Consider the following 15,950-nt stretch of genomic DNA (forward strand, 5'->3'; position numbering starts at 1 on the left):
GTGGACTGATCATTAAGACACGATTCCCAGCATATCACCGAAGTCAAGCATCACTGGCTGCGGTCAGTGTGTGTATGGGTGACCACTTGGATCAGTTTGTGCTGTATGGGTCCTCGTGAAACTGTTCTGCCGTAGCGTGCGTCGAGCTACCCAAGAGGGGTCGCCATCCCCTCTGCAAAAGATTAAAATAGAGATAGCATGTCTTCGGATCATCCTCAGAGATGCTTCCCAGACCGTCGCCAATAGCCCATTGTGCAGCTCTAGTGCGACGTAAATTAACAACAACAACAACACATAAACTACAACTAGAACTATCTCTGATGGGGGCCGTGGTAGCCTAGTGTTTAGAGAATCGGACTCTGGTTCGGAAGGGCCGTGGTTCGATCCTGGACTCCACTGAGACCCATCGAGTCAATGCGATATACGTGATCGTAAAATCTGCGGAATCAAAAATCCTGTGGTGGGTGGCCGAGCAGTACAGGGATTTGGAGAAATGTCCTTCCTCTTCAGATCTATGTCTGGATTCAGGCAGTGGCCTCACAAAAATTGTGATGGCATGTCTTCGGATCATCCTCAGAGATGCTTCTCAGACCGTCGCCAATAGCTCATCGTGCAGCTCTAGTGCGACGTAAATAAAATACCTACCTATCTATCTGATGGTATTTTTTATCTAATGAGTACCTTACGTTATTTGATGCTCTCAAAAGTTATTGGTACACCACATTTGTTGTTGGTGGCTCTTCCCATTGAAAACCAGACGATAAATAACTTGTTTTTTTAATCCTTAATAGCTGAATTTTTCTCTGTTATGCTACTTTCGCTATGTATCTATAATTTAAACTAATCTCTCTCAAGATTCAGAGGATAAAATTGAGAATCATATTAGATCCTCTTCACCAACTGAACTCCGTGACAGAGCGGGATCTGTTACGTAGAGATAGCGGGTTCAAGTCTCACCGTTAACCTAGTCTCTCTGTAATGTCCTTATGTGTACTATTTGTTCTTAAATTTTGACAAATGACTTATGAGCCACCTATCGACCCCATCTATCGAATCCATCTATCGAATATTTTCTATCGATCTATCGAATATTTTTCCAACCAACTTCCTTTTGTTTTCAATATTCGTACCCACTCTCTTTTTTATCAGTACTCGATACGGATATCATTTGAAGAGCTTTCAAGCCCACTCTCTTTTGAACAATTCTCCAACCCGCAATCTTTTTTATCGGTACTTGAACCCTCTATCATTTAATCAGTACTCGAACTCATTTTTTTTATCGGTACTAGAATCCACTGATTTTTACCAGTTCTCGAACTCGCTATCATTGGTTCAATACTGGTTTCTGCTATGATTTGATCATTACTTGAATCCACTATCTTTTATCGGTACAACGGAGGAAGTGGCACACCCTCTGAAAGTCGGTGAACACAACTCCAACAGGGTGCCGTGTGCTGTATATAAAGAAATAAAAATACATCGAAATAAAAATATTTAGGAATAAATAAATTGGAAAAAGGAAATTTTAAAGCACCAAAATTTCTTAAATGTTAGTATGTAATTTTTTTCAAAGCATTTAAAATACTTAAAATTTAGTTTTTTATTGCCTTATTTACAATTTATTCATATATATATATATATATATATATATATATATATATATATATATATATATATATATATATATATATATATATATATATATATATATATATATATATATATATATATATATATATATATATATATATATATATATATATATATATATATATATATATATATATATATATTTTTAAGAAAGGGAGACGAAAAAAAAATGTCCCGCAGTGGACCGATCTTTGAGACACGGCTCCCAGTAGATTATCGAAGTCAAGCATCACTGGCTGCTGTCAGTTTGCGGATGGGTAACCACTTGGATCAGTCTGCGTAGGGACTGAGGGTGTGCGGTATGGGTCCTCGTTAAACTGTTCTATCGTAAAGTGCTCGACTTCGCTTGCAGGTCGTCGGGGTGCTCGACTTAGCGCGCAGGTCGTCGGGCTACCGAAGCGGTTGTACCATCCCCTCCGCAGAGGATCAAAATTGAGATGACATGTCTTCGGATCATCCTCCGGGATGTTTCCCAGACCGTCGCCTATAGCCCATTGTGCAGCTCTAGTGCGACGTAAATTAACAACAACAACAACAGGTCGTCGGGATACCGAAGCGGAGGTGCCATCCCCTCTGCAGATGATCAAAATGGTTTTCCATACAGTCGCCAATAGCCCATTGTGCAGCTCCAGTGCGACGTAAATGAATTACAAAAAAATTTAATATACTGCTTCCTCAAAAGAAAGCAAGGTTACATGAGGTCGCAAGTTAACTGGACACATCGGGATATGTTCAGAGTCTATCTCTGCATGTTTTATTTGTCTTACAGAGGTAATGATCGTAAGACACGGTTCCCAGTAGATCACCGAAGTCTTCCATTTCTGGCAGCGGTTAGTGAGAGGGGGAGGGACTGAGGGTGTGCCGCATCGGTCCTCGTTGAACAGTTCTACTGTAGAGTGCTCGATTGCAACAAGTTAAAAGATATTTTGTCAAACTTGTGGATAATTTAAGTATTTTGTTAACAACCCCATTACATGTTTTGCACCGTTCTTTTAGCAAAGTAAAAGCTACGAAAACCTATTTAAGATCTACAAAGGCACAAGAGAGTTCTTAAGTAATAATTTCTATCAGAAAAACAATTGACTATTGCGTCAGCTAAAGTACGAAAAAATACATTTTAATGTTCATACTTGTATGTATTTATGTCATAAAAGATTACATTCATTAAAAATATTACTTTTAATAGATATTTATAATTGAGTATTTGAGGTGATAATTTTCATTCATTAAACTGACAGATTTCTTTTTTTTTTAACCTTGAAATCATTCATTGTTATTCATTTTCATTATGTGTTTCTTAAATCACCATTCAGGGTTGGTTTTAATTTTCTAATTCTCTGGTAGTAATATTGTAATCTAAAATATAAAAAGGCAATTTTATACAGCGTTATGACGACAACTTATTTACTAAAAACAGAAGCAAATTTTCTACTAAAAAGCCAAGTAAAAAAAGCTCTTAAAATCTGGTATTTAATAAAATTTCAGTAGTTTTTGTTATTATTTTTGTGGATTCTGTATGGAATAAATTCTGAATCCGATAAATGATTTTTCTTTAAATACTTACAACTGTGGTAATAATATTTTATAAATACTTTTATCAGTTTTTTTTAAACTTATTCAATCCTAACTATGCAAACCGTTAACAATTTGAAAAACTAAATTAGATTTATTGTTCATTCTATTGATATTTATTTATTTATAAATCAGTTTTTTGTACATAAATTATTTGTATCCGTGAAATTGTTACGTAAGCTGATTTCTCAAAAGACTGAGTACTCCGTAATTACTTATAAGTAAACCTAGTTTTAAGCACTATATAAAAATTTCTCAAACATTTCATAGCAAAATGTGCTAATATTCTCAGAGGCATTTATGGCATCAGATATATTTAACATAGATTCCCAAATATTGTGTATTAATATTTCTAAGCATTTATTTCATACTGCAGTGATTATTTTTCAGGTTATTTTATATATTGTACATTGATTGTTTCACTCACTATTTTACAGGTATTTATATTGAATGTTTATCAAAGTGAGACTCAAAATTAATGATTGATGATTGTGTTATCAGGGCCTGATCTAGAAATCAGGGAATCTCTACTTGTTGTAACTTTAAACCATATTCACTTGTTATTTATTTACAAAATGCCTTTAAGTTATGTATGGCATAAGTGAATAGTAAATATTAGTAAATTTGCGGTTATATTTCTTTTATTTTTGCTGACTCATAATTTTAATAACAATAAAAATTCTTTAAAAAATATCTGTATCATTTAGATTGTTGTAGTTCATTTACGTCGCACTAGAGCTGCACAATGGGCTATTGGCGACGGTCCATCATTTAGAGATGAGGGTCCTTATGAGTGTTGCCAGAAAAATGCATCAATATTCCCCCCAAAGTACTTCAAAAGAGAGTAATCTAATTTTTCTTTTAATTACAGCGATAATTTTGTCATCAGTCATTTTTATTTTCGGTTCCACTTTGCACACCTCATAAATATTCAAATGTACATCAAAATAAATATATATATAAGACATTTGGAACATAATGAAAAAATATTTGATATGTATTAAAGAAATATTTGTAAAATATTGTGAGCATTAAGTGTCAAACACTGATGGAACATCACTGGAAGATCTTAATAATGACATTCGTGTGATGTTTAAAAACGTCGGACGAAAAATAATATTAAAAAATATGGGAAAATATTATCTTGGAAATATTAATGAAGATATCCGTCTTCACGATATTTATATGATATTTCAAAACATCAGACGCTGTTTAAACTTATGTGCTTTCACAAAAGATATTTTCGGAATCAACAATGTTGATGCATTTTAGATATTTTCGAGTTGTCAGCTACAGTATAGGACGTTAAAATCTAAGTAGAGTTGCATAAATAATAATTATATTTCAATTTTTAAACTCTTATGAGCTGTATTAACTAATTTTATAATTTCTAGACGTTCAGTTTCCAATGAGTCTCAATATTCACTGTTTGCCAGACATCATTAACAAACTAAATTGAATCAATGATTGTATAGTAAAAATAAGTCTTCGAGGTAATTATAAATTTTAGTGTTACTGAATACACCACCAACATTTTTTACTACACTAGAAACACTAAAACCAATTTTTGGGTTAAGATAATGTTTGTTGTTGTTGTTGACCGTATGCCTGTTTAGGCAGAAGGGTGCAATCTATGACCCGGAATTCGACTTCTGCCACACCCATATGTCACACCAGTTTACGGGACGGACCCATTCATACATCCATTCATTCATCCACAGATCGTAATTTTGACCTGAATCAGAGAACGATCGATCTCTAATCCAGTACCCCCAGAGGTATTGATTTGTTATGGGAACATGAAAGACTTTACGACTCGACAGATTTAACGTGCACCAGTCACCATTTACTACACGGGGAGTTTTCGACCGGCGGGGCTCGAGCCCACGAACTCTCAGACATGGGCCCAGCCCCCTATTTACCAGGCTATCCCGGCAAGATAATGTTTTGAGAGCAGAATAAACGAGACTCTTTGCATATTGATAGTCGAGATACTTTTTGCATCTACCTTTACATCTGTGAGTGGTTGTAAAGCTCAGAATTTCCATGAGCAGGTGTAAAAACTCATAAATGTAAAGTGCGAAAAAAATCAGAACACGACGAATAACTTTTGATCTATTCATCTGATTTTCTCATACTAGGATTCAATTTGAATAGTTTGTTATGTTAAATAATTAGCGCGGATGATATTTTAAGTCGCGAAATTAGATACAAAAGCATACTTTCTCCTAAATAAACCTTTTTTTCGACAGATTTGGATTTTTGGCCCTCAAAACATGGGGAACGATCCCAATCTGAAAAAATAGGGGTCTCAATAGTTTGGTAAGAAAAGCGGTCAAAGGTTTGGACCTATTAATGTTAATTTTACTTTTTGAGCATTTCACCATAACTTTTCAAGCGAACGGAACAATTTTTGCACAAAATTCTAAAATTTGTTTTTTTAAAGATAGATTCTTGCAATGAATAATTTTTACTAATTATATATTATTTTTTTATATTAATTTTTGTTAATAGTCATAAAATTTTGAATAGTAAGGTACACAAGATTGTCAAGATTGTCATTTTACATGGCAAAATAAAATTTCGTCGAAATAGGTCCATTAGTTCCTGAAAAATTAAATTTTAAATGCACAACTTTTCTAAAACGTTTTAACAACTGCTTTTAAGATACTAGCCATCTTAGATTTTAGGTTAAAATTTTGCATTTTCTCATTGTTTTTTGTTTTAAAAATACTTTTGACTATCGATTATTATTCTTTAGCATACATCAGAAAAAATGAAAGCTTTTTAGGTGAAGAGAATCTTTACAACATCTGTAGATTTTTCCTTTCCAAAAAATAATGTGGCTTTTAATAATTTAATTTAAAACTATAAATTTTTGACCGTTTTTATACTTTTTTAAAATTTTTGTTATAGCAGTTTTAAATTAATGAACACGACTTTTTTTAAAAAAAAAATTAATCTTAAGATAACGCGAAAACTATTTATCAAAAACCTAAAAAAACAGAGAGAAACCATCTTTCAAAAAATGCTGCTTGTGGAATTGTATTATTTATAAAAAGAAATGAATCCAAAACATTTCTTCTAAAATAAATGAAAAAATGGAAAAAAAATGAATCCAAAATACTTTGTTTTGTGGTGTAACTACCACTACAAATATTAAATACCAATTCACTTGTATATAAGACATGTTAACATGATTCCATCAAGAGGTACCTTTTGACAGATGAAGGTTGACATAGTCGATAATTAAATCCCTTCAGTCTAAAATAAATCAAAAATAGAAAAAAAATGATCCAAAATACTTTGTTTTGTGGTGTAACTACCACTACAAATATTAAATACCAATTCACTTGTATATAAGACATGTTAACATGATTCCATCAAGAGGTACCTTTTGACAGATGAAGGTTGACATAGTCGATAATTAAATCCCTTCAGTCTAAAATAAATCAAAAATAGAAAAAAAATGATCCAAAATACTTCGTCTAAAATAAATCAAAAATAGAAAAAAAATCCAAAATATTTCGTCCTAAATAAATCAAAATTAGAAAAAAATATGAATCCAAAATACTTCGTCTTATATAAATCAAAATTAGAAAAAAAAATGAATCTAAAATCTTCCAATCACAATTTAATTGTAATTGGATGGTATGCACCTGAAGATACTGCCAAATAGAGTAACGAACTTTGATTATGAGATAAAATTAAATAAAAAAGTTGAATATTGAGAATTTTCAAACCCCTTCGACAGTAGAGCTCGTTCAGGAGATAAAGGTACTTTTGTTCTAAAGTAGTACTTTATTTACGTCGCAACTGATGTTATTGGTCAGGGAAACATCCCTGAGGAAGACATGTATTAGAATGATAAAACTCTATAGAGGGGATGGTAGTACCATCGTGCAAAGTCGGGCACTTTATGGTTTTACGGGAATTGATTCCTTGCATCCTCAGTCCTTTCGCAGTCTTATCAAATGGGTCACCTACGCGCGCAGTGATGCTTGACTTAGTGAACGTGTCTTGGCCCATTCTTCGAAAAAGGCACTCATACTATTTGTTTATCCGTTAAGATTTGTCCCACAGTGGATTGATCGTTAAGACACGGTTCCCAACAGATCACCGAAGTCAAGCAATCACTGGATGCGGTCAGTGCGCGGTCGAGGTGACCACTTTGATCAATCTGCGTAGGGACAGAGGGTGTGCGGTATGGGTCCTCGTTGAACTGTTCTACCGTAAAGTGCTCGACTTCGCTTGCAGGTCGTCGGGTTACCGAAGTGGGGGTGACCCCCCCCCCGCAGAGGATCAAAAATTGTGCTGGCATGTCTTCGGATCCTCCTCGGGGATTTTTCCCAGACCGTCGTCGCCATTGTGCAGCTCTAGTGCGACATAAATTAACAACAACAACAATATAAGATTTCTTTTCTCCCCTTTAGGGACAATGAAGGAGGTTCCAGAGGAAGAGGAGGAAGAAGAGGTATGGAGTTCCCGGACTACTCCACCCCCAAAGCTTCCAGGCACCCTGATTCTGGGTGGGGATCCTGAAGACTGGAGTGCTCCAGAACCTCCTGATGGTGGATGGGGTTGGGTGATTGTGTTCGCCTCATTCTTCTGCAATGTTGTGGTGGACGGTATAGCCTATAGTTTTGGAGTCTTCCTCATCCACTTTGTGGACTACTATGGCACTTCAAAAGGGAAGACAGCGTGGGTGGGATCCCTACTCACTGGATGCTATCTACTCGCAGGTTACTTTTATTCTAAAGTATTCACGAAATATCAAAATGTATAAAAATTATGTCAAGACAATTTGGGATGACACTGTTTGCAATAATTTGTTTGCATTTCGATATTTTGCAAAAAAATTTTTATCTTCTTTTTAAAATTCATCTTTTATTTTGTTATTATTCGGAAATTTTGTTAACTTCAAATTTTAAATATACATAAGAAGGTGAAATAAAATTTCCCGTCGTAAAATTTCCCTTCACCACGGTCCCCCCTCCCCCGTGGTGAAGCGTGTTCTTTAAATACAGCTTTCATTGCTTCAAAATGATTTGGAGAATCGATATCACAAGTATTCTGATGAGAAATACTCATTATTAAAATACAGTTTCGGAATGATAGGGTTGGCCATTAAACTTCTTTAGTTTAGAATCAAGTTACCTGATACGGAACCAACTACGAATCGTTATAGCGATTACAATAGTTTGCATACTGAAGTGATTCAATCAATTTTTCCTGTTTTTTTTTTTTTTTCAACAACACTAAAAGTTAAGAAAACAGGGTTTGCACCCTTTTTAAAAAAATACCAGGCAAACTCAGTTGAACACCTTCTCATCAGTTAAGGAGTCTTACAAAAATAGTTACTTAATTACAAACACAAACAGTACGAAAAGATCAAGAAAAAAATTAAAAGAAGCAGACAATGTTGAAACGTCGGAGAGCTTGTTTACGTTATTTAAAGTTGTTTACAAGTTATTCTCAATGGTTGATGTTGCCGTCGGCCATTAAGGCTGAGTGGGTGCGATTGTTTTTTTTCCAGTGGCATCATCTATGGCCAAGAATTCGTCATCTGCCACACCCATACGTCACACCCGTTTGTAAGGTGCACGCATTCATACATCCATTCATTCGTCCACAGATCGTCATTTTGACCTGAACCAGAGAACGATCCATCTTCAATTCAGTATCCCCAGAGGTCGCTGCTGGAACATGGAGGACTTTGTGACCCGACAAATTTAACATGCACCACTCACCATTTACTACACGAGGAGTCTTCGGCCGTCTGGATTCGAACTACCGTTCTCACCCACGTGAGTCGAGCAACTTGCCAACCAAGCTTTCCCAGCCTACAAACAATTTCTAAAAGATATTTAATGTTGACTCTTTGTTTTTTTCGGTACAACAAGAATTGCTATAGTCCTTTAAACATTATTTCTTGAAATTTTATTGCTAAATTAGCTTTTTTATGAAATAAATTATGTAACAGGAATGAATTAAAGCAAATTGCTTTATCGATGGACTTCGTACAATATTGTATTCAGGATGTCACAAATGCTTCCTTCGGAATGTTGATCAATATTAATTAATATCCTTGCACTACTTGAGTTGATGATGTTAATTATAATGACTCTTTTTAACATTATAGAATATTTTTGTATAATAGGTAAATAGGTTTTGTATAATATAATAGGTAAACTGAAATGTGAGATTTTAATATTTAAGAGCATTGGGAGTCTTAAAATTGTTAAATAGCATAATGCAATTAAATTTAAATTAAAAAAATATCAATACATTTTTTTATATCAATTCTATACTTTTATTACTAGAATGCTGTCTAAAAATGCTTTAAAATATATGCTCACAATTTATATTTAATAATTACTATTGCACAAATTTGATGTTTTTGATTGCAAACTTGAATTTGTCTAAAAATTCCTTACGACTAAAGTTAAAAATAATATATATATATATATATTTATATATACTGTCATTTTTCAGTTCATAAAATCCCAAAAAAGTAAAGTGAATAAAAAGCTCTGAAATTTTTTATATTAATCGAAATATGTAATGGCATTATAAAGAAAGTATATATCCCATAAATTATACTTAATATTTAAATAAATTAATTAATTTCACTGTTTAAAAAGTGAGGGAATGATATTTTATTTTAATACATGTTTTTCTCTAAGTTACAGCTACCTCAAATTTGAAAATGATAACATACTAAGTATATCTAACATTTATTATAATTTAGTTTTATATACTTAATAGTTTTTAAAGGTTTGGGAAATAAAATTGACTGGCACGATTGAGCAAAAATTTTTTTTATAATATACTCATCTTGAATCATTCCCTCACTTCAGCATCATTCCCTCACTTTATACACTAGTGAGGGAATGACAAATTTAATAAAATTTAAAAATAACAATTAGGCCTAATTAATTTCTGAAATCAATCACATACAATTATATTCATACAAGAAAGCAACATATAATTATCCACTTTCTCGTTTAAGGTGTATTTTATTTTACTCTAAAAAACGACATGAGGGAATGACAAATGTAAAAAATTTTACCTGGTTTGATTCATTCAAATTAATTCCACAGCAAAGCTTATTTAAGTTGAAGATGGAAACATACTTCAATTCTGTTCTATGATGCCAGTTGTTCACTGCTAAAGTTTTCATTAAAATATTTTTATTCTAAGAAGATTGCAGGTGATAAGAACATTGCTGTGAGGGAATGACGCGAAACACTAGGGTCAAAGTTTAAAATAGTGCTGTGTTAATATTTTTATCAGAAATTAAATTTAAAATTGATTTTCTGAATTCTATATTTCAATAGTCTGAAATAAAAAACACGAATTTGAAATTTTTTTTATTTTTATTTCAGAAACAATTTTTTCTTTTTCTAAATCAACAGTGGGGACAAGTGAGGGAATGACATATTGGTATATTTTAATTACCTAAAATAAATAAAAAATAAAAATTGATAATTTTATTTTTATTCTTTTGTTAGCCTGCATTCTGAAGGACACTTTCCCTGAATTTTTTTTTCGTAAGTTGTAAAACAAACATAAAATATACTGGGGACATGAAAATGACTGTCTTTGTGAGAATGACCCATATATATATATATATATATATATATATATATCACTCACGTACCTTTTATTTAGTACTGGAAGGCTTTAGAGCCTACTACCGGAACATATCTATAACTGCAAAGATTAGCTTATAGCTTCCATAGAGGACAAATATGAAATAAAATTAAAGATTTAAACCATAACTAAATTTAAAAAGAAAGTAAAAGTACTGAAATGAGAAATAGGTTATAAACAAATGAAGCAGTGAGAGAAAATGTGCGATGACCAACATAATAGAAATGTTTTTTTTTCAGGTCCCGTTGTGAGTGCTCTGACCAATAAGTTTGGTTGTCGTCCCGTCACAGTTGCAGGGAGTATTATATCTTGTCTTGCATTTCTTCTCAGTATCTTTGCTCCAACACTAGACGTCCTCATGCTCACCTACGGAATTTCAGCTGGTAAACCTTTACAAAGCATATTTTATTCCTATCAATTTTTTAAAAACGAATTAAAATAAAACTGTAATACTGAGAATTTAGTTCTGGTTGATTATTTTCAAAACTACTGGGAAAATTTTAATGTTCAAATATCAGATGTTCAGGTCTCCTTACTAAAATATTAGGACCCTATTTTATCGCATTGCGACTCCATTACAAGTGTAAGAAATCGATCAAAAAAAGATTACAGGTTTATTCAGAATGTTTTTGTATCTGATTTACTTAATTTAAATTATCGTCTGCATTAACTAATCAGCATATTTAAGGTCACCCCAGTCATTAATTAAGAATTGAGTGCGTGAAAATCCGGTCATTGAATCATTGCAAGATATATTTTTTTTTTCTTTACGGATTGCGCAGTTTTGAATTATTTTCTGCTCTTTGCTCATTTAAATTGAATGCGATTTTCTAAAAGGGAACTTTAAGGTGCTAATTAATCCGGAATTTTTACAATATTTTTGAAATATATGAATGGTTAGTAGTAATAGCCGTAATATAAGAGTGCTTTCCCCTTACCCTAAGGTGGGGGAAAGCACGTTTATGTGTGGTCTCGTGAGGCATGATGTGAGGGGGGGGGGAGTGATGTAAGGAGGGTGTAGTGCAGGGGTGTCAAACTCGCGGCCCGAGATGAACTTTTTTGTGACCCAGTCAATATATCCGACGCAAAGTAAAAATAAATTAGAAATGTGAATTAGAAAGGAAACTAGCATATGAAATTATAATATACTTTATTTATAAAGTATACGGATCATTCTGTCAAATTGTTCCCGCGAAAATGTAAAATTCTAATTGGCTTGCGGCACCTGCCATTCCAAGGATACTGCATCGTATCAAAAATACGCAGAAAAAATTTCAAATCTTAGAACGGAATTTGAAACAAGGTTCAAAGATTTTAATTCCTCGGAAAACAAATTTTGTTTGTTTTCGTCGATTTTCTCAATAAATATAGACTCAGTACCCAGTAATATGCAAGTGGAAGTGATTGAGATTCAGTGCGACTCGAATTTGAAGGCAAAATTCATTGAAGTGGTTATGCCTGAATTTTACAAATATTTACCGGCAAGGTTTGAAAATACTCGAAAATTCGCATAAGAAATTATTTCCATGTTTGGAAGTACTTATCAGTGAGAGCAATTATTTTCTGTTTTGAATGGAAATAAATCTCCTGTCCGAAACCGTATTAATAACGCTCACGTTGGGTCAATTTTGAAAGTAGTCTCGGTCAGAAAAATTTCTCCCGAAATAGGACAGATAGTAGCAGAGAAGAGATGTCAAGTATCAAACAATAATTTAACTTTATATATGTTCATTACATTGTGCTATTCAAAATAAAAATATTTGTTTCTATGAGCATTGATTTTTTTTTTTTTTTTTTGCGGCCCACCTAAATTTAAGCACTGTTTATTTGACCCAAGTTAGCTTTTGAGTTTGACACCCCTGGTGTAGTGTGTAGAGGAGTGACGTAGTAGAAAAAAGAAATGATCCATCTCCAACTGTTTATTTCTGCTCCAGGGACTTATTCTGGAATTTTATTAATTTTTATATTGTGGGGGCTTTACTGTTTTACGGTGGCACCGGGGTTATCTATTAGTCACGTAACGCTTGGAGAAAACTTAGAGGGTAAACTTAAAGTCAAACCTAAGAGAAAGAAAAAAGATATAAATTAAAATAAGCATAATTATATTATTGTTCGAAATGAGCTGTAGGTGGCGTAGAGAAGAATTCTCTACTTATAGCAACACTTGGCATGCTTTCGCACTATAAGAATCAATGTAAAATCTTTATTATCAGGGGGTGCTATACAGCTTTATTGTTTTTAAAAGGATTAGACTCGATTTTTTTTATTTTTACGGAAAACATTTTTTTTTCCAGAGTCGAAACAGAAGGTCCTCTGAAATGCTAAGAAAAACACACGCGATAATAATTTTTGTGAACCGCAGCACTGGATATTTCGTACTGGCGGGCGTCATAAGGGTTCGTTTTGAACCTTATTCGCTTCTCTACCTACAGTCTCTCTGGTCAAATTATTCAACGCACTCATAAGATTTTTATGTTAAAGCTTAATTATCAGGTGTGATACTATACAGCTTTTACGGAACTGAAACCGGTTTGCACTTTTTTACGCTCGTGTATCAATGCGCTAACATTGTAATGCAATATGTTAAAAATAACTACAAATAAGAAGGATATAAAATATCTCATGAATAAGAGCCCATTACATGCATGTTTAAATATAAAAGTACTACATATAATTTCGTGCAAAAACTAATTATTTGAAAACAACTGTGATTTTAATAATTTGGTCTAATTATTATAACATAGTAATATAATACTTGATATAATAAATATTCTATATTTATATTGTATATCCCCTAATTTAACTGATATACTAACGTTAAAAAGTGCAAACCGGCTTCTGTCACGTAAAAACAATAATGCCGCATAGTATCAAATAATAATTAAGATTTTACATAGAATCTGACAGTACGTCTAATAATTTGACCAGAGAGACTGTAGGTCGAGACGCGGATAAGGTTCAAAACGAACCCATATCCGCCAGTACGAAATATCCAGTGCTGCGATTCACAAAAATTATTATCGCGTGTGTTTTTCTTAACATTTCAGAGGACCTTCTGTTTCGACTCTGGAAAAAAAATTTACTTCGTAAAAATTTTTTTTTTAAAAAAACCGTGTCTAATAGTTTGACATAAGGAACAGATCCTTGAAAATTTCAACAAAATCGAAATTTTTTAAACATTATTAGGAATGTTAAAAAGTTTCCTCGCTATTTAAATAAATGCCATTCTTATAACAACTGTACTTAAAATGGCAATGAGAACGCATTGTGAAAAACTCTTGATTCCACACTTTATAATGGATCAGCAGTAGAATAACTGAAATCTCTTTTTCAAATGAAAGGTATAGGATTTGGATTAATCTACTTGCCGGCCATTGTGAGTGTGGGTTACTACTTTTCAACGAAGAGGGCCTTTGCTACGGGAATAGCCGTCTGCGGTTCAGGAATGGGTGCTTTTCTCTTCGCTCCCCTCACCCAGCTACTGCTGGAGACATACGACTGGAAGGGAGCACTCCTCATCATGGCCGGACTTTCTCTCAACTGTGCTGTCTTTGGGTCACTCATGAGGCCTCTCAACCCACCCTCACCCCACAACAAGGTACGTAGCAAACGATTTTAACCACTTCACCTTACCCATTATTTTGAAGGAAAGAAAATACAAACAAATCAACCTATTTTTCATGATTCATGAATACAAGGAAACAAAACAAAATGGACAAGTTTTAAGTTGAATTTTTTCTTTATGTGTAAGAAACCTTGAATTTGAAATCAGTATACTATCCCAAGTTATGAAGGGGAAAATGAATGATACTATCCTAACACCAGTGAAGTGATACTCCCTTTTTTTGGGTCTATGTTAATTCAGCAACCATCGTATATGCAATCGCACAAAACACGTGTGCAGTCCAACATCAAAACTCTCAAATTAAACTTCCGGCAGATTATGTTCTTTGCTTCCGAACGAGTAAAAACGTGATCAAGCAAAATGTACTGACACTAAATCCGAGTCTTCCCGGGATGATAAATAGTTGCAATATATACGGACCCGAGTTAACCCGGGATAATCAAGGGAAGTGGTTGGTTAAAAAGAAAAAAGCTGACGATAATTTTGGAACTTTTTGGAGTTGAAAATGTTTTTCAGACAAAGTATTAGTTCGAAGAAGTGTAGTAACCTTGTAACGCGAAATTACTAAACATAACTGAAGTATCCGTTACAAGAGAAGAAAATTCGAATAACATCATCAACAAATAATTTGCAGTCTTTGCTTCTGATGTCTTTGAAAATTAGAATCGATATTTTTTTGAAAATGATGAAATATTTCTGGATATTTGCCTTTTGTTATATAAAATACTGTCTCTTACATTACAAGATTAGGTGTTACACATTCTAACTAGCCAGCTGGTCTGTCTACACGAACTCAAAGCATTGCGCCCCCTACATTCGTGCAGTATTGCTCTCGACATCAATATTTTAAGTGTATTCTGTGTAGGTCCGCCTAAATTTATCTCATCGTGGTTCGTGTCGTCCATCTACAAAAATTTCACGGTTTAATGACGAGAAAATCAATTGCACTATGACATCGTAGGAACATGTTATTAAGCGTATTTGTCCATTAGTTTAATCAGCCTTAACTGAGCCGCCGTGGCTGAGAGGATAGAGTGTTCGCCTTCAAATTAGGTGAACCGGGTTCGAATCCCAGCGATGGCTGGTCGATGTGAATTCCGCCTCAGGCTTGCGCCGACCTCAGTGCTGACGTAAAATGTCCTCAGTGGTAGACGGATCATGGGTTAGAGTCCCCTTGCCGTCAGGCTAACCGTGGGAGATTTACGTGGTCTTCCGCTCCATGTAACGCAAATGCGGGTTAGTTCCATCAAAATGTCCTCCACTAAGGCACATTTCTCCCAGTACTTGATCCAGGAGTTCTCTTGTCTTCTGGATAGGGTACAAAATTAAAAGGCTACGGAGTTGAACATGAGTTGTCGTAAACCCGAAAACTGGGTCAGCTGTTCAACGACAGTTATAAAATAAAATGAAAAATGAGCCCTAATTACTTAATTAGTTTTTCTATTTG

The 15,950-nt window shown here is 33.8% G+C and overlaps 1 protein-coding gene across 5 annotated transcripts in view; it reads left to right on the forward strand.

Moving 5' to 3' along the window:
- The window catches only part of LOC107450698 (monocarboxylate transporter 12), a 77,547-nt gene that overhangs the window by 42,079 nt on the left and 19,518 nt on the right, over positions 1 to 15,950 (forward strand). For 3 of the 5 annotated variants that reach the window (XM_087166998.1, XM_087167000.1, XM_087166999.1), the window contains exons 2-4: positions 7,656 to 7,964; positions 11,118 to 11,261; positions 14,220 to 14,476. In XM_087166998.1, coding sequence (XP_087023124.1) covers positions 7,656 to 7,964; positions 11,118 to 11,261; positions 14,220 to 14,476 — 710 coding nt within the window. Of the gene's footprint in view, positions 1 to 2,612; positions 2,783 to 7,655; positions 7,965 to 11,117; positions 11,262 to 14,219; positions 14,477 to 15,950 lie in introns of those variants that run through there. The other 2 variants (XM_087167001.1, XM_087167002.1) reach the window with 2 other exon arrangements.

The sequence above is a fragment of the Parasteatoda tepidariorum genome, chromosome 7, assembly GCF_982258835.1.
Source record: "Parasteatoda tepidariorum strain Cologne lab strain chromosome 7, Ptep-v5.0, whole genome shotgun sequence".
In the NCBI taxonomy this organism is placed as follows: domain Eukaryota; kingdom Metazoa; phylum Arthropoda; class Arachnida; order Araneae; family Theridiidae; genus Parasteatoda; species Parasteatoda tepidariorum.